General features: G+C 40.3%; 1 protein-coding gene across 1 annotated transcript in view; it reads left to right on the top strand.

Annotated features, from left to right (window-relative positions):
• LOC101847268 (E3 ubiquitin-protein ligase NEDD4) overlaps window positions 1-2,380 on the top strand; it is a gene marked incomplete in the record, with an annotated part of 42,064 nt that extends 39,684 nt beyond the window's left edge. The window contains 1 exon segment of the mRNA XM_013084287.2: window positions 984-2,380. Within this exon segment, the coding sequence (XP_012939741.1) occupies window positions 984-1,086 (103 nt within the window).
• Between the last annotated feature and the right edge of the window lie 17,072 nt (window positions 2,381-19,452).

Here is a 19,452-nt window from a genome sequence, read left to right as displayed (position 1 = left end):
GGCTACAGTAGTGAGTGAGTGAGTGAGTAGATCCAAGTGCTCATCTTGTTCATCGTGCAGGCATAATGACTTCTTTTTAGTGCAAAGTTGGAGTAGAAGTATAATGATAGTCTTTCTCTATTGTGAAGTTTGTGTTAGAAGAAAAAAAGAAACAGTGGGTGGTTGGGGGGTGCTTTGGTGTGGTTTGCTTCTTCTTTCCTATCAAACATCTATTGTCCTTATCTCCCCTTCTTCTTTTTTATGTTTGTTACTCTATTGTAACACCTCTAATCTTCTGGTGCTCATATGACCTTATGCAGTTACGAGCGCCGTAAAACCTCTGATAAAATTAAAACAAACTAAAAAAGAAACAGGCCTGACTTGGTATGGTAAAACCAGTCATTAGTTCCTGTGGTATTTGAAATCTTTGCTTTTGAAATGATGTAACAGCAATAGTACATTTTGTAAAAGGTTGACCAGCTTAATGTCTACTGTCATCATCATCAGTGCCTTTCACCCCTGGCAGGGTATAGGCCACATACAAGCCCCTTCCATTTATCTCTATCCTGGGCCATCCTTTCACCCCTGGCAGGGTATAGGCCACATACAAGCTCTTTCCATTTATCTCTATCCTGGGCCATCCTTCCTAGTTTGTTCCAAGTGAGCTTCATCTTTCTCATGTCCCTTTCCACACATCTCCATGTTTCTCGTGGCCTACCCCTGCCTCGTTCTCCCTGTGGGTTCCATTGCAGTGACTGTCTTGTGATGTTTCCGCTGGGCTTTCTGAAGGTGTGTCCCACCCAACGCCACTTTCTTAGTCCGATTTCTACTTCAATATCCTTTTGTCCTGTCCTTTCCCATAGCTCTTCATTTCTTATTCTATCCTTCCACTTATTTCTTAAGATACTTCTCGTAATGTCTACTGTAATGAACTAAATAAAACCAGTTTCTCTTTTCCCCAAGAAGCATTGTTGTTTCAATTTTCCCGTTTGGTTCTGTTTCAGCTTCAACAGGCTGGATCTGCCACTGTATGAAAGCTATTCTGACCTCCGGAGCAAGCTGATTACTGCAATCGAGAACACCCAAGGTTTCGAGGGAGTGGATTAGCGGCCCGGCTGCCTGGAGAGAGAGTGGTTGATATTTGAGGCTGTTTTCCCGGACATGCCTTTTGACTGCAGTTACTGATTCTCTGTTTGTCTGCCTCTGCTATGGTCAAAGAAAAAGCAAGCAAGTGAAAGCCCCTAATGCCCTACGTCTCCGTGGAAAGCTGGGCTCTTGACTTCACACTCGTGGGTCCTTACCATAAAGCTGTTCTGTTTTGTTGGGGTGGGTGGGTGGGAGGGGGGTGGGGGGAATTTTTCTTCTTCTTTGCAAACACTTGCCTTTGTCTATTTCTTATGATTATGTAGATGGAACTTAACCTTTTTGAGTAAAAGCTTGGTATGTAAATAGGTCTGCCGTTTTCATTTCATAATACGTTACTTCATGTACAGTAAATCCCAGAAAATCAGAATGGCCACTGCGTGACTTTGCTTCATGTATTTTGCACCCTTTTTGCTTTTGTTTGTGAAATGATCCAGTGAGTAGTGAGCAGGCACTGTCCTTTTCTTGTCCTAATGTTCCTTTTTTTTTCTTTTTTCCCCCTCCCCATGGTTTCTGTACTGATGTCTGTGGCTGTGATACCTTTTTGACTATTTAAGTGTATGATTCCTGGGTATTCTTCTGTGATGTAGTGTTTTTGTTTCAAACTGTTTCTCAGCGTTACGACTTGTGCTACATCCACTTACTTTTCCACGCATATATATACACACGCACTTTATACTCATGTGCCTTCTTATTTTGTCTCAATACACGTTTTGCATGAAAATGCTTGCTGTGTTGTGATCATGAAAGACACTGTACAACTTTCTCTGTGAGGTGTGAATGGTACGTTTTTTTACAGCTCAAAGAAGCCAACTTTGTGTGTGTGGTCTTTATGTGAAATATTTATACCCGATATGGTCGTCTTTTATGACTCGACTGAACGTGTGAACGGATTTGTGTAAGTGCAGCACTGTGAGAAGTGTGTTGTGTGGGAGCGTGTGGTCTTGTCGTTATGGCTGAAGGAAAATACTTTGCTCGTTACGGTCTTCTGGTATGGACCTAAGTTCATGTAAGGTTAGTGTGTTCTGAGACCCAGTGGACAAAATTGCCAAACCCAAACTTGTTTGTCTTCAATAATGATAACAGTTGGTCAGTTGTTCTGATGCACCGAGCCCAACATTTGGATACTTACTCCGTGGTATCGGTTTCATTATTTGTGCTTGAGAAATGTTATGTAAAAATTCAAATTCTGAGTTTTTTAAAGAAAAGCAATAAAAGCCACAGAATGTCGATAGGCTTATTGTTTGGATTGTTTGGATTGTTTGGAAAAGAATGAAACAATTTTTTCCCTCTCCTGGAAAATTTTGCTTACTGGGCTTGGAGCAGTTAAGAATAGCTTGCCAACGATCCAGTGGTGGTCCTGTGTGTCTGTCGTCGTGTAGTCTTGTTTGCTCTTTCATTTCACCAATGTCAAGGTCAGTATGACAGAATCGACGACTTTCTTGAATCCCACCTGACCATGTCCAGTGACTGGCTGTCTGTCTGTCATTATGCCTTCTGTTATACATATTTTCTGCTTCTTTATGCAAGCTCATTCTTTTTCACCAGTGATGTCCTTGCTGTGCTTCTCTGCTGTCCATCCATCGATGTCTATGACCATATGCAGTTGCGAGCGCCGTGAAACCTCTACTAAAACTTAAATGTGTATGAGCCTTTCACTTGGAGATTGAAGTTACCAGTGAAATGTCTTCATTGGGATTTTCATTATAATCTGTTTCAGGCTTCCAAACCCTAGTGGTATTGAAGCGAATGTCCTAGTTCTTTACCTGGCAGCAAGTAGGAGATGGAATTCTCTTCTACATTTCCTCTTTCTCTTTGACTTTCACATTTCAATGTACAAACAAACTCACTCCTAGATGTTAGTGAATCGCTCTCAGCACATATGATATATATATAGTTCCAACACTTAGAATAACAACGGTCGTCCTTTCGAACGAAGCAAGGTGAGCAGTCATGTTTGCTGCAGCAGGAGCTCACTCTTGTTGAGTGTTGGCTACTTCAATGTCTGGTGATAGATGTAGGGATGAGGAGCGTGCCTTGTGCTCCTCTCCAAATCGAGGGCTGCCAAGTAGACTATGGTAAGTCATGTTTTTCTCTAGTTTTACAGGAAAGACAAAATAAACGGATTTTCTTGAAGCGTTTTGGGTGGGTAAACTTCATTTTCATAAGGCAGCCTAACGTCTGTCAGGGCATTTGTAGGCTTTCTTAAGAAAATGAAGTTTATCCACCAAAAACACTTCGAGAAAATCCGATATTTGTCTCTCCTGTAAAATGTGAAAAACATTACTTGCCATAGTTTACTTGGCTGCCCCTCGAAAGGAAAACCTGAGCTATCCGGTCGTGACTGGGATCAGAATCCGTTTCTGAATCTGCAGTTTTTGTGGACAGAGCTGAAGACTTTCCACCTCCTCATAGCAGCACTAGCCGCTGATTTGGAGATTCTGCTTCTTAACCCTATCCATACGTCATGTTTTACTATTGTATCCATACGACGTGGGGAACTCTGTGCCACCACTTAACCCTATCCGTACGTCGTGTTTTACTGTCGTATCCATACGACGTGGGGAACTCTGTGCCACCACTTTCCAAAGAGGAAATTTACTTGTGAATCCAATCCATGCACTTTGCATAGCACTCAGTCAAAATGATTTTTTGAGAAACACCGAAAGTTTCAAAGAGGTCTTTGTACTAGAAGTATTCTAAAATGTAAAGAATACGACCCTGGGGGTATGGGGTACAAAATGACCCCAGGGCGTACGGATAGGGTGAAATCTCATAATGACATAATGCTACGAAGTGAAGTTGTTTTCTTACTGGAGGGTTGGGGGTTCTAGGTGTATTCTGATCTACCAAGTCTCTTAGTAGGGGTGGCTTTTCCTATTGGTTGTCTGCCTCCCCTTACTTCTGTCGGTGTACTGGTCATGATGCGTCTGATTTCTGTCTCATCTCTTGTACAAGATCAATACCTTCTATTAGACAATGACAAGGGGATGAAATCATCTTTGTACTTGCTCATCATTTAAGCTGATGGATGGATTTGGAAAAAAATTCAGTACTGTTTGTTTTATGGGTTGACATATGACTGTCCCTGTCGTTTTATGCAAGAACAATTCTGAGATTATACAAACTGAGCCCAAAAATGTGAAATTATGCGAACCTGTTTATTTTTACCAAAGAATGGTAAAGGAAAATAATCAGAAATTATGCAAAATATGATCAAATTTTGCTAAATTATGCGGGGTACATAAAACTACAGGGACAGATATATGAGATCTGAATGGTATCATCGTAATAGTCATAGACAGTTGACCTGTGTTCTGAATGAAGATTTGGGCGATCTGTTGTGATGACATGAGAAGTTTTAAAAATGTCAATAGATACAGCAAGTAAGTGGTTCCCTTTCCTCCGTCCCCTTCAAATTGAGCTGGGGTTTGTCTTCTGTACACCAAGAGTGCGGTTGTGAAAGTGAGGAAATCTGTTTCAATTTAGAATTTTGTACTAACAAGGCCAAAAATTATCATTCGTATGTCAAACTGTTTTTTGTAATGTGAATTTGATATTGTGCTGCCCTCTTTTTCTGGCACCTTGTTCAGTTTTGTGAATAGAACTGATGTATAATCAGACCTTTGTAGCATTTAATATATTTATATTTATACGTACAGTGACTGATATTCTACAAGTTGGTCTGTTATCAGACAACCTTGCCCAGTAGAAATATAGCAGAGCTTATTTAGATTTCTTACCATTCACATTCCTTCATTTTGGATATCAATGCCAGTGTTTTTAATAAGATAATTCAAGAAAACGTTTTATGCAGTAAGGTAGTGGGCGGTTGGCGGGTGCTCTGATGTGGTTTGCTTCTTCTTTCCTATCAAACGTCTATCGTCCTTATCTCCCCTTCTTCTTTTTTAATGTTTGTTACTCTCTTGTAACACCTCTAATCTTTTGGCGCTCATATAATCCTTATGCAGTTGCGAGCGCCGTAAAACCTTTACTAAAACTAAAAACTAAGCAGTAAGGTAGAAAGTAGAGGTGCATTGGAGTCTGCTTAAAGTGAAATGAGTGGGACTGCCGAGGTTTTTAAAAAATTTTATATCTGTGTTTGTGGTTTACACACAAAGTTTGCCCACATAGAAGAAAAAAAAATTATTTTTTTTCTTTTCTTTTGGCTTAGTTCTGTTTTTGGATGAGCTGTGTTCTGTTTTGAGTGGACTCCAGTGTCTGCACTCGCTGGGATAAGGCAGGTTAGTTTGTTGTGAGCACACTGTGAGTGTGGGTGGTTGGCGGGGCCTCTGGTGTGGTTTGCTCCTTCTTTCCTATCAAACAGGAAAATACCTGAATATTTTTAAGGTTTTATTTTGACTGCTTAGTGGGAGACTCTGGTAAAACACCGTTTTGTGGGTGCTTGGAGGGTGCCACTGGTAGGCCCTACTTCTTTACTTCCCCCTCTGTTGTTTCTGTCAGTCCGTCTTACTTTGTGGGTGGTTGGCGGGTGCTCTGGTGTGGTTTGCTCCTTCTTTCCTCTAAACAGCTACCGTCCTTATCTCTCCTTCTTTTTTACGTTTGTTGTTACTCTCTTGTAACACCTCTAATCTTCGGCACTTATATGACCTTATTGTGTTGCAAGTGCCGTAAAACTCTTCACTAAAACTAAAACTAAAACTAAAACGTCTTACTTTTTCCCGGCGCTAAATGACCATTATTGTGTGGATGTGCTTCTCTTTACTTTACCCCTTGACTGCTAACCACAAGCTCACAGCCTGTGCTGAGGAAATTTCCCTAGTGGCTGAGTATGTCACAGCCTGCCGTTTTGACTGGCTATAGCTCGCTTACTATAAGGGATAGATGGAGCAAAGTGCATGTCAAATAAAAGAGAAATGAACGTATAATCCGCTGGTGTTACTCGTTTGAGCTATCATCATCATCATCAATGCCTTTCACCCCTGGCAGGGTATAGGCCACATACAAGCTCCTTCCATTTATCTCTATCCTGGGCCGTCCTTCCAAGCTGGTTCCAAGTGAGCTTCATTTCTCTCATGTCCCTTTCCACACATCTCCTCCTTGTTTTCCGTGGCCTACACCTGCCTTGTGCTCCCTGTGGGTTTCACTGCAGTGACTGTCTTGTGATGTTTCCGCTGGGCTTTCTGAAGGTGTGTCCCATCCATCGCCACTTTCTTAGTGCTATTTCTACTTCTATATCCTTTTGTCCTGTCCTTTCCCACAGTTCTTCATTTCTTATTCTATCCTGCCTCTTAATTCTTAGAATACTCCTCATATATCTGTTGTTGAAAGTCTGGACCTTATTCAGTAGTGTTTGAGGTATGAGTATAAGTATTCTGTAGATGAATTTGGCAGGTGAAAGATAGATTTTAAAAAATTCCATCTCGGTATTCGAGATCCTTGTCATCTCGGAGGTTAGATCTGTTATAAAAACTTTCTTCAGATGAATTGAAATTTTCAGTATGACTGTCTCCTTCTCGATGTATAAATTTCTGCAAGAACCTGATCCGTAGACGTAGTCCACCTCTGCGAAGCCATCCTGGCAAATGTAGACTGCATGCAAAAACCTCAGAGAGGCAGACTGACTTGGTCATTCACGCACAACACACCACTCACTATGTCTCTTTGTTCTAGCTACTAGATTCAAATCCTGGGACGAATAGCCTAAAAATAGGCATGATCGCATCGGCAAGTGGGTAGAGAATACAGGGATGTAACTCTTGTTTTTCAAAACCGTGTAGAAGTGAAGATATGCAAACAGATGTGGGGACTCTTGTGGTCGAGAGGTTACGGTGTTCGCCTCTCATTCAATAGGTCCCAGGTTCGAATCCGAATAGAGATGGAAAATGTTCTTCTCCAAAATTTTCTCCTTTCACCTCCTTTTCTGCTCTCTAACAATACTCTGTCATCTGCTTTCGTCTCCACTTTCTGCCCCCACCCCCTCTCCTCTGGACTCCTGACTCTCTCTGCGGCCTTTCTACTGCTAGCCATTGGCTGCTTCTTACTGCTGTCTTTCAGCCAGACCCCTGATTTTATGGTTGGAAAGATCTAAACCTAGCCTTTCCGGACAAATGCGAAAAGTCTCGGAGGTCCCGTGTGCAGGTTGTGCTCTTTAAAGATCCCTTGGTGGTCCAAACTTGATAAGAGTACGCTTTGGCCGCCATCAGTTGAAAATTCAAAATTTCCTACCCACTGAAAATGTTTAATGTGTCCCGCATGCTCATATGACGTTATGCAGTTACTGGTGCCGTAAAAAACACTTACCAACCCCCCCCTAAAAAAAAAAAAACAACAAAAAACCAAAAACGGAGCAAAGTGAGATGGGTTCTAGTTAGTTGACTCCTCCCATGCTCTACTGGCATCCCTGCTACATCAGGGAACTTCACAGTTGTCCTCATCTTGACACATCAGGGAAGGCAAAATATGTCGTATCAAAAATATGGGTTAAGAAGTTGAATCTGTCTTCCTATCTATCAATCATTCTGGATCGATAACAACAACAACATCTATCAATCATTCGATCTATCCAATTTTTGAGTTTGACAGTTAATTAGTTTTGTACAAGTGTCAACCAGTTGTTGTTTGGTTCAGTTGAAGACGAGGTTTATTCTTCTACTTCTTCATTCTCGAGAAGACTAGTATGTTGTCAGGGTGATAATAATGTAGTGCCAGGAAAATGGGGCATCGCAGAGTAACGGAAAAGAATCATTTCAAAATGAGGCATCGCAGAGTAACGGAAAAGAATCATTTCAAAATGAGGCATCGCAGAGTAACGGAAAAGAAGCATTTCAAAATGTGGCATCGCAGAGTAACGGAAAAGAAGCATTTCAAAATGGGGCATCGCAGAGTAACGGAAAAGAAGCAGGACCAACCAGTAATGCCCTGAAACTTCTTGTTGGAAGTATGAAACCATTTCAAAACAATGTGTACTTTTGATTCAATATACCTGTGTATGGATGTGGTTGAATGACTTTTCTTTAGTTTTACAGTATGATTTGACGAAGAAATGTGTACATTTAGTGAAAAGATTTGTGAAAAAGTAACGTTTTTATATCCTGCTAGACATAGTTTAGGCCATGTCAAAATCAGGGCAGGCTCTGTTGTCAGAGGTTATTTAAAATGAAATCCTATTTCCTCGCAACCGGTGTTCCCTGATGCTTATTGTATTCTTTTCAATTATGAGCTCGTGAGGTGAGCTGAATACGTCTGATTCCCTGTAAGGACTTCTCTGTTGACATCCACCCCTTGGCGCTCATATGACCTTATGCGGTTGTGAGCGCCGTAAAAGCTCTTCTACTAATAAAACTAAAAGTTTCAGTTACGATTTTAAAAGTCATATCTAGTTCTAAAGGATTTTAATAGTTCAGTTCTCTGTCGGCACTGTACCAAACGCAGGTCTTTGCTTGTCTAGGAATGTTTCCAAATCAAGAAGTCTGAGGTGCTGAGGCTGTTAATGTGTATCACAATATAATTGATTTTTGGAGCATACGAATTTAGACAATGTTTTGCCCTGGATGATGAATGCAAAAGCAAAGCATGCAGTTTTAACTCTGAATGAATTTTTCTCCTAAAGCACGAAGCATGAACCTTAACATTCAACTTGAGACTTTCAGGCCCATTAATTAAAGACAAGGTCAAAGCCTGTTTCCTCCTTAGTCGTTGAAATTGTGTCAATGGGAGCAGAAAGACAACAAAAATCCCTCAATTTATTCCTTGTTCCAGGTACAAATGATAAAGAGTAGAGTGAAACTTGACAGTTTTCCAGTAGAGGTGGGCAAAATCCCAGATAAATATCTGGATAATCGGATAATCTCCAATTAGTACATTATCCAAATTCAGACTCTCAACTCTCTTTTCTGACCCGTTTGCCAAAGTGGGTGCACCCATTCGTTGAAGTAATGCTAACCCGTTTGTCAATATGGTTCTAACCCATTTGCCAAACGGGTTCTTGACATATTATTTACCGAAGAGGTGCACTAACATATCCAGATTTTGCTAAAGCGACTCATTGCCCAGCCCTATTTTCCAGGTTTAAGAGAAAGTTCCAGAAGTCCAGTCCCCTTTTATTTTTCTCCTTGTGTTTGTATTTATTATGCGCCAGTAGCAGCCATTCTTGCCTGTGATTGCTCTCCTCTTCACTTACCCCGTCATCTTGCTGGCCTCTCCAGTCTTCGAGTTTCTGCTGAATGTCGGGGCCTTTGACAACGTAAATTTGGTCGCTTTTAAGCACAAGGGGGCTATCCCAAAAAATGCTGTTTTGAGAAAGTCAAAGGTAAAGTGTTTGCCCCTTGTTCAGTTTCATTATATTACAAGGAGAGTTTTCTCTATAACCAAACAAATATACACATCTATGAAACCAAACTTCTGCTACAGGTAGGGCAATACCCACTTTTGGTGTAGGTCAAGACTTCTGGAAACCACCGAGATCTGGGTTAGCCCGCTTGTCCTTTAAAGCGACCAATTGTTAGTGGAACCCTTTCCCTGTTCTCGTTCAAGCACAGTAGAATTGTAAATGGGCTGATTCATGTCACGCTCATGTGCCTGATCTACGACAGGGAACTGCTGCTTTTTCTTTCCTAATGCTTACTATTGTCGTTTTTCCTCTACTTCTTTTGTATTGTATGTTTGTCACTCTCTTGTGACCCGCTATTTCCGGGGTGCCTTGATAGTCGAAGCAGACCTTGTGCTGTTGAAGCTAGAGAGGTGAGCAGAGTAACCCTGATTCCCTGTAAGGACTTCTCTGTTGACATCCACCCCTTGGCGCTCATATGACCTTATGCAGTTGCGAGCGCCGTAAAACCTTCTACTCTAAAAAAACCCCAAACTTTCCCAGCCGCACCGGCTCTGCAATCCTAGCAAATAGCTCAAGTGGCTCTCGGACCTGGCTATTTAGGGGTTAAAGTTAAAGCTAATTGCGATGTCCTTTTTTTTATAGTTCAGAGCAGTTAATTCACTTGTCATTATTTTGTACCAATAGACAATAGCTATCTGCAGCTCAGGATTTTTGCACTTAGTAAATTATCACGTAGAATTTATTGTTGGAATGTCGGAAATGGAGAAACACACACTCTCCCCTGCTTCTTTCAATACATGTATTATGTATTATAAGCCGAATATATGTGTTCTTTGCTGAGGGTTAGTTGAAGCTTATGCTTGTAATTTTAAATGTTTCTTTCTTTTTTTCCTTTTTGAAGTTTTTGTATTGTTCCTGTATCCGAATGAGAATATTATCTGTAATTTCCTTACCCCTGGTATTAAACGGATGTCATGTTAATGTGAAAGTTGACACACCCGTGCATCGTGTTGTGTCACTACGTTTATGAAAGGTGTCTTCTTTAAAACACGTAATATTATATGACCTAATTGTGTTGCAAGTGCCGTAAAACGCTATCTGAAACAAAACACACAATGTGACTAAACAATGTGACTAAACAATGTGACTAACAAAGACATTTTCTGCTGTCAACCCTTCTCTGCGGTGCTGTTTTGTGTACTCTCTCGACTTCCCCAAGTCGTGGTGATTTCTTCTTTTAAAGTTTGTGTACTGTACATACTATGTAAAAAGAAGTTTCTCAATGTGGTCTGCTCTGTTTGCATTACACTACATATGGTCGCTTTTAAGCACAAGGGGGCTATCCCGAAAAATGCTGTTTCGAGAAAATTGAAGGTAAAGTTTTTGCTCCTTGTTCAGTTTCTTTAAAATACAAGGAGAGATTTCTCTATAATCAAACAAATAAACACACCAATGAAACAAACTTCTCCTTTCGGTAGGGCAATGCCCTTTTTTTGGTGTAGGTCAAGATTTCTGGAAACCCCTGAAATCTGGGTTAGCCCGCTTGTCCTTAAAAGTGACCATATTATATTTCTTATGCTGGAGGTGGAAGATAATGTATTCATTTATTTGTCTGAATGTCAGCAAAATAAGGCTAATGTTTGTCAGGAATAGATGTGTTGCGAGTGCCGTAAAACTTACTAAAACTGAACTAAGTGTGCAAGCCGGCTATCCCCGATTTCGAGGGTTTCCAGAAATCTTGACCTGCACCAAAAGTGGGCCAGGGCATTGCCCTGCCTAAAGGAGAAGTGTGGTGTCACTCGTGTGTATTTGTTTGGTTGTAGAGAAAACTCTTCTCGTCTTTTACAGAGACTGAATAAGGATCCAAGAACTTTAACTTCAGTTTTCTCAAAGCAGCATTCTTCGGGATAGCCCCCTTGTGCTTAAAAGCGACCAATTCATCAGCTGGCAAACTTATTTTGATGGGAGGTTGATTATGTCGATAGCTGTACTGTAGAGTTTCTTTTCCTTTGCTGCGTGTGCTTTTTTATAATCTGGTTGCATGACATTTCAACGTGTAAAATATTTTGCACTGTACGAGTACGATCCAGTGTTACACACTGACCAGACTAATTTGAATTTGAGTCAAGTTTTGTTTAACAATGTCCTTGACTTTTTTTATGCTATAAAGTTTAATGTCTTCTTTAGTCATGGCGTAAAAGTGAACATGTAATTTATAAGTATAGCGGGATTATTAGCCTTGTCCGTACACCCTTTTGTCATTTTGTACCCCCGGGGTTGTGTTCTTCACATTTTAGAATACTTCTAGTGAGAAGATCTCTTTGAAACTTTCAGTATTTCTCAAAAAATCATTTTGACAGACCTCTATGCAAAGTGTATGGATCAGATTGACTAGTAAATTTTCTTTTTAGGAAGTGGTGGCACAGAGTTTCCCACGTCGTATGGGTACGATAGTAAAACACGATGTACGGATAGGGTTAAGGTGCCAAGAAAGGGAGAATGAGGACATCTCAAGTATATCTCTCCCCCCCCCCCCCCACAAGGGCTATGCCAAATCCAGGGGGGGGGGTGCAGAGTTGACCTGGGAGATTGGTTGTAGGCCTGTCTCCGCGGTTTTATTCGAAAAAAACCCCTCTGAAATTGTGCAAACTGCCCAAAAATGTGAAATTATGCGATTCTGTTGATTTTAACAAAGAATGATGAAGGACAATAATCAGAAATTATGCAAAGAATATTCAAATTTTGTTAAATTATGCAGGGTGCATAAAACCGCGGGGACAGGTAGGCCCCTGGAGCTGTAACAGAATTGTATTGTTAGTCTCTAACATTCCATCATGGATGGACGTCCACCACACTAAAACTAACACTAACACATTGTAAGAGAAGCGTGCCCCTCTAGTATTTTTTCTCATTTATAAATATAGAATATTTAACATCTGTTTAACACCTGTTTGTTTAACATCTGTTTTTGAAGAGAATTTAATTTTGCACTACCAACAGCTTAGGTCAGTGCATTCATACTGTTATCTTTTTTTAATATGAGGAATTATGATTGTTATGTTGTAAAGGGACTTGTTAGAAGAATGGTTGTGGTGAGTGAGGATACATTGTAACGATACAGCTTCAATCAAATTGAGACCTTTACACCGGTAAAATAAATGAATGTGGCACTACTGTATATTGACACTTTTCCTCGTCTTGTGTGTGTAATGGTTGGTTGTTTTTGTTTTTTGCTTTAATGCACAGAACACATCGGTTTTCTTTTTAGCTATTTTGAGTATGTTGTTATAATGGCAATATTCATTCTCAGCTCAATGCACTGTCGGGATTTGAGTATAATTTCCTCGTTTTTTGTACGGTAATTAATAAGTAGCCAGGTAACAAAAGTGTCACGACGCGGTGGAATCAGGCGCTCGTCAATGTTTGTACATGTGGAGTTATTGGTGTCGTCTTAAAGCTTGTTCATTTATCTTGATTTTGATGGGAAAGAAATACGCGTCTATCTTGAGCAGAAGTGAAGATATTTGTAAGTGAAAGAGGTAAGTTCACTTGCTTTCAGCAGTATGAATAGCGAGAAAATGACCGCCAAAGTTTGGTAACTTCAATAGCTACAGAGTGGTAAAAAACTGAAAAATTACAAATTTTGAGCTTTTAATCAACGTTTTTCAATATAATTCACATGAAAGTTTTTACTTGGACATAAAAGGGTTGAACAAAAAACACAAAAATTTGACTGTTGTTGTTAGCGATCCAGAAAAATTTGACTAAAATTACGAAACTGGTACGAAAAATTCCTGTTTCTCCAATTTTGTTATTTTGACGAGCGCCTGATTTCACCACGATGCCTCCCAAATATTCATGATTTTGTTGACCACCATTCAAGTCTGTCGCCATTGTGCTTGCAAGTTTTGTTCAGTGCAGCTCAAGATCAGTTGCAGAGATGTAATGTACATTTCATCATGAGCATTCTTTTTTTGTATGTGAATGAATTTTTGTACTTCTCTCAACGGATGTGTGTAACAGGAGATGTGATTTCCCTGAGTGTAAATGGGTCATGACAACTGTCTGTATGCTTTTGAAAGACTTGATAATACATATATATTATATATTATATATATATATGAAACAATATAATTGTAATTGATGCCTAGTTTTATCACGTGAATAAACATTGCTCAGAAAAGTAGGGTGTTATGGTTTTATTTACTTTTTTCTTCCAAAATTGCGGAAAAGACACACATGGAGTGGGTGGTTGGCAGGTGCATTGTCTGGATCTATAGTTTGCTCCTATTTCCTAACTAATAAAACATCCATCATCCTTATTTCTCCGTCCGTTCTTTATATGACACAGTTACTCTAGTAAGGGTCTTGAACATCTAGCTCTCATTGGCAAAATTGAGGGCAAGCGAGGCAGGGGTAGGCCCAGAACAACATACTTAGGGAACCTAAACAAATGGGTAACAGGGAAAGATCAGGGAAACGTAGCTTTTCTGAGAGCATCCGAGCAAAGGAATTAATAGAAAATCATGATCGCCGATGTCTGTCGCAGATCTGGCACTGGATGATGATGTACTCTAGTACATGTAATACCTCTTGATCTTGCGCGCTAATATTATTACTAACTAGTTGGGTCCCCTTTCGATGAAAGGAATGGTGAAATGGTATGGGTTTAACGCCCCTATCAACACTATTAGGTTATCTAAGAGGCAGGACCTCCTAGTTTTAACGTCCATCCCCGAAAGGACCGAGCCAAGTGGGAAACTCGTGTAAAGTGTCTTTCCCAAGGACACAACGTAGGACCGAGCTGAGGCTCGAACCTTCAAACTCCCCGAACCCGCAATCTCACGATTACGAGTCCGAGAGCCTAACCACTAGGCTACTGACGCCACGATGAAAGGAATGATCGGTGCATTAACATCAACTGAAAATCATTGGCCTGCTAAATTTACACTCTACTGGAATGGAGCAATAAATCTTGAGAGAAAAGTGACACATGCCATGTGTTTCCAAGCTCCCAAATTTATATAATAGATGACATTTGTGTAGATTGATTCTCTCTCTATTCGGCTTTTGTGGTTGTACACTCCAGAATTTCAAAGTTGTGGAATCATGAGTGCGCATGGCTAGTAAACGGACACCTCACTTGTTTACAATGGCATCTTAGAAGACGGACTTTCCCCAGAAACTAATGAAAAACTGAAAATTAAACTACAGTGACTCTAGGCGCCTCAATGAAACTGCACCTTGAAATGATTCTGAGCCACTATTAATTTGGTCAAATTCGGAAGTTTTAGGCTGCTAAAGTGACGAACTTTCACAAATATATGTGTAGATACTAAACGCTGCATAAGAACACTTAGTACGTGCTGGCGATACAATAGTACTAATCATCATTACCTTTCTCACCCTGCACCAGGGTATAGGCCACGGACAAACACTTTCTCACCCTGCACCAGGGTATAGGCCACGGACAAACACTTTCTCACCCTGCACCAGGGTATAGGCCACAGACAAACACTTTCCACCTTTCTCTATCCTGGGTTAGCCCCTTGATGTTATTCCATGTCTTCCCATTTTTCTGTACATCAATTCCTGTGATTTTTCTTGTTTAAAATTTCTCTGGTAAAACCTTTGCTAAAGATACAAAACTTAGATCAGAATGTCTTAAAGAACTATAGACCTGTTTCAAATATACTTTTTTCTGTTTAAAATCCTTGAAAAGGTGTGGGTGGTTGGCGAGTACTCTGATGTGGTTTGCTCCTTCTTTCCTATAAAACATCTATCGTCCTTATCTCTCCTCCTCCTTTTTTGTGTATGTTACTCTCTTTTGACACATCATTCTTCGGCACTTATATGACCTTATTGTGTTGCAAGTGCCGTAAAACCATTACTAAAACTAAACTTGAAAAGGTTGTCCTCCAGCAGCTTCGTCATCACTTACAAGAGAACAAACTGTTAGAGCCATTCCAGTCTGCCTATCGAGCTAACCACTGTGTAGAAACAGCACTTCTTAAAGTCATGAATGACATGCTTACTGACTGTGATTCAAGGAAAGTAGTTTTGCTGAGTCTTTTAGATCTATCAGAAGCTTTTGATACAATTGACCATCATATTTTATTGAAGTGATTGGAAGTGTCTTTTGGATTATTCGGGACTGCCGTTGTCTGGTTTTGTTCATACCTCTGTCAAATCGATACCAATCTGTTGATATTAAAGGGTTTAAGTCATCAGATCATGCTCTTAAGTATGGGGTCCCCCAGGTCTCAGTCCTTGGGCCAGTTTTGTTCACCATTTATACTCAACCACTTGTCAAGGAAATAGGTAAGTATGACTTAGTGGGTGGTTGACGGGTGCTCTGGTATGATTTGCTACTTCTTTCCTATCAAACATCTATCGTTATGATCTCTCCTCCTTCTGTTTTATGTTTGTTACTCTCTGGTAACACCTCTAATCTTCGGCACCTATTTGACCTTATTGTGTTGCAAGTGCCGTAACATTTTTACTAAAACTAAAAGTATGATTAAAAGTATCATTTCTATGCAGATGATACCCAAATTTATGGTTCAACGTTGTTTACCAACTTAGATGAACTTGTCCATCGTGCTGAAAATCGTATTGCCTCAGTGAAAAACTGGATGAACAAATATAAATTGGTGTTGAATGATGATAAAACAGATGTCATTCTGGCAGGCAATGCAAAGTCTGTTAAAGAGGTTGACCACGATCACATGACAATTGGTGATGCAGAAATTGTATTTTCAAGAAAAGTTAAGAATATTGGCATCTATTTTGATTCCAGTTTGTCAATGTCGGCTGAGGTAAATCATCTGATCAGTTGCATGTGTTTAGAAATAAGAAAAATTAGTAAGATACGTTATCTCATCAATACTAAGCATACTGCTTTATTAGTAACTAGCTTAATTTTATCAAAACTCGATTGTTGTAACTCCTTGCTATCAGGAATATCACCGGAGAAAGTTAAAAGACTTCAGACTGTCCAAAACAATGTTGCACATTTAATTCTATGGCAAAGAAAGCGAGACTCTGCTAAACGTCTTTGACTAGTTTTACGGACATTGCATTGGCTTCCTGTCGAGAAAAGAATTGGGTACAAGTTGGCCACCCTATGTCACAAATGTTTGAATGATAATGCGCCATCATATTTATCAAATCTGTTAAGAATACATTCCAACTAGCAGTTTAAGGTCATGAGCTGACCCCCAAAAATTATATTTTACAATCTATGAAACTTAAAACAAAGGGTGAAAGGGAATTTGAATTATAACAAGGCCTCAAGATCTGGAATGCTTTACCAAGTACTTTAAGGTGTTCGCCTCTTATTCAAAGGTCCCGGGTTCGAATCCAGGTAGCGACCGAAAATTTTTCTTCTCTAAAATTGTCTCCTTTCACCTCCTTTCCTGCTCTCTAGCAATGATATGTCGTCTGCTTTCGTCTCCACTTTCGACCCTTACCCCTCACCTCACTTGCCCCCTCCTCTAGGCTCCTGACTCTTTCTGCAGCCTTTTTACTGCTACTCCTTGGCTCCTTACTGCTGTCTTTCTTCTGGTTGGAAAGATCTACATCTAGACTTCTCGGACAAGGGCAAAAAGTCAGGGAGGTCCCGTGTACAAGTTGCGCACGTTAAAGATCCATTGGTGGTCTGAAATCGATAAGAGTAGGCTTCGGTCGCCACCCGGGCAAAATTCAAAATTTTCTACAAACTGAAAATGTTTAACGTGTTCCGCGCGCTCATATGACCTTATGCAGTTGTGAACGCCGTAAAACACTTACTAAAAGAAAGAAGGAAAAAAAAAGGAAAGAATTTAAGAAATGTTAAATAAATCAGTGGTTTGACTAACGTTAGCTATTCAAGTTGTGAGGTGCCTCTACGGCTTGATCGGGCCGATCGCCCGACTCGATCGCCTGAAACTGAAAACAAACACGTTTGTTTGTGAGGTGATCGAGTCAGGCGATCGAGTCAGGCGATCGGCCGATCCCATCTGTAGTGGGCACCCCGTATAAAGGTATCTGGATCCTAAAGAATCACCATATCGTACTATAAATCTATGTTTTATTTTATTTTTTACTTTTTCTAAATTTTTAAATTATTTTATTTATTATATTTTTTTTCGCTTTCTATTTGTTCTTGAATCATTACTAAACAGAATGAAATAAAAAATAAGGCAATAAAAGGCATTGTTTTAGTGTGTGTTTTTGTGTGTCAATGTCCATTGTTTAAGTCCTTGTGTACTTTGGGAACAATAACAAATTTAATTTGACACCGAAGGCCAGAAAGTTGTTGTGGTTTCAAATAGACCAAGCCACTTACAAGCGTAAAAATGATTTGTCTGATGCTGCAGTGCAATTTATTGAACCAGTTTTTGAGATTTTGCTGATGTGGAGTTGTTGAAGAGGTGCTTGTATGGAAAGACTCGAAATGGAAATGGAAATTTGAATAAACTGATATGGGACAGACGCAGAAAGAGTATTTTGTGGATAAATACACTGTTGAGGAGGCTGCAAGGACGAGTGCTCAAAGCTACTTGAAAGATGGTTTTAGCTCAGTGGAACCCCCCCCCCCCTGGAAAAACTTGGAGTCACAGCTGGGACATTGTCAAGAAAGATGTGTCGTGATGGGGACCTGCAGCGTGAGATGAATGGGACCCACATTAGGGAGCACCAAAAAGAGGAGGAAGACTTTGAGGGCCATCGCAAAAGCATAAAGGAGAAGGAGGGAGATGTATACAATTCTGGTGGCCATTGAAGTAAGGCAGTACTTATGAGTTGTTTCAAACACCACCAAAACAACAACAACCCAACAACAGCAACAAACAAACGAAAACGTGCACACAACTTTGTGGACGTATTCTTGGTGCAAACGTCGGGAGAGCCTACTGAACGTGACGTCAAGGGCTAAGTCTCTGCAGCCTTTCTACCGCTTGATTGGCTACTTCTTGCTGCTGTCTTTCTACTGCTTCTCCTTGGCTCCTTCTTACTGCTGTCTTTCTGCTGCTACTCCTTGGCTCCTTCTTGCTGCTGTCTTTCTACTGCTACTCCTTGGCTCCTTCTTACTGCTGTCTTTCTACTGCTTCTCCTCGGCTCCTTCTTACTGCAGCCTTTCTACTGCTACTCATTGGCTGCTTCTTACTGCTGTCTTTCAGCCACCCCCCTGATCTTCTGGTAGGAAAGATCTACACCTAGCCTTCTCGGACAAGGGCGAAAATTTCGGAGGCCCCGTGTGCAAGTCGAGCACGTTAAAGATCCCTTGGTGGTTCAAAATCGATAAGAGTAGACTTCGGCAGCCACCCGGGCAAAATTCAAAATTTCCTACCAATTGAAAATGTTACGTGTATCCCGCGCGCCCATGTGACCCTATGCAGTTGCAAGTGCCGTAAAACACTCACAAAAAATGAAAAGAAAAGAAAAAGGCGAAAGTTCTCTCCCTATAGTCTATTCGTGCGTCTAGAATTAAAATTAACCCTATCCGTACGCCCGGGGGTCGTTTTGTACCTCCCGGGGTTGTATTCTTCACATTTTAGAATACTTCTATAGTGCGAAGAGCTCTTTGAAACTTTCTGTATTTCTCAAAAAATCATTTTGACAGACTGCTATGCAAAGTGTACGGATCAGATTAACGAGTAAATTTTTTCTTTGGAAAGTGGTAGCACAGTGTGACAGAGTTCCCCACGTCGTATGGATACGATAGTAAAACACTTCGTACGGATAGGGTTAAGAAAGGCTTATTATCCCAGAGATATTTTTTGGGGGCTGTACAGGACCGTAAAAACACATGTAGGTATATATAACAAATTTAAATTATATATTACTCTCATTAAAATTCAATATGAAAAGAGAAGTAAAGCTGACAAAATGTACAATGACATCAGATGCATCATTCAACCACATGCAGGAATTCTTTGGTATATTACAAGATACATACTCTAAAGAGCAACACACATCTATAATGCTCATTCTGACAAAAGCCTTATACTAGATGGTAAAAAAAACTTCTTTTATATCCTTCTTTCGTTGTTTTT

The sequence above is a fragment of the Aplysia californica genome, unplaced genomic scaffold (assembly GCF_000002075.1).
Source record: "Aplysia californica isolate F4 #8 unplaced genomic scaffold, AplCal3.0 scaffold00283, whole genome shotgun sequence".
Taxonomy (NCBI): Eukaryota; Metazoa; Mollusca; class Gastropoda; order Aplysiida; family Aplysiidae; genus Aplysia; species Aplysia californica.
The sequence above is the reverse complement of the archived record's forward strand: the minus strand, read 5'-3'. Positions and strand labels throughout refer to the sequence as shown.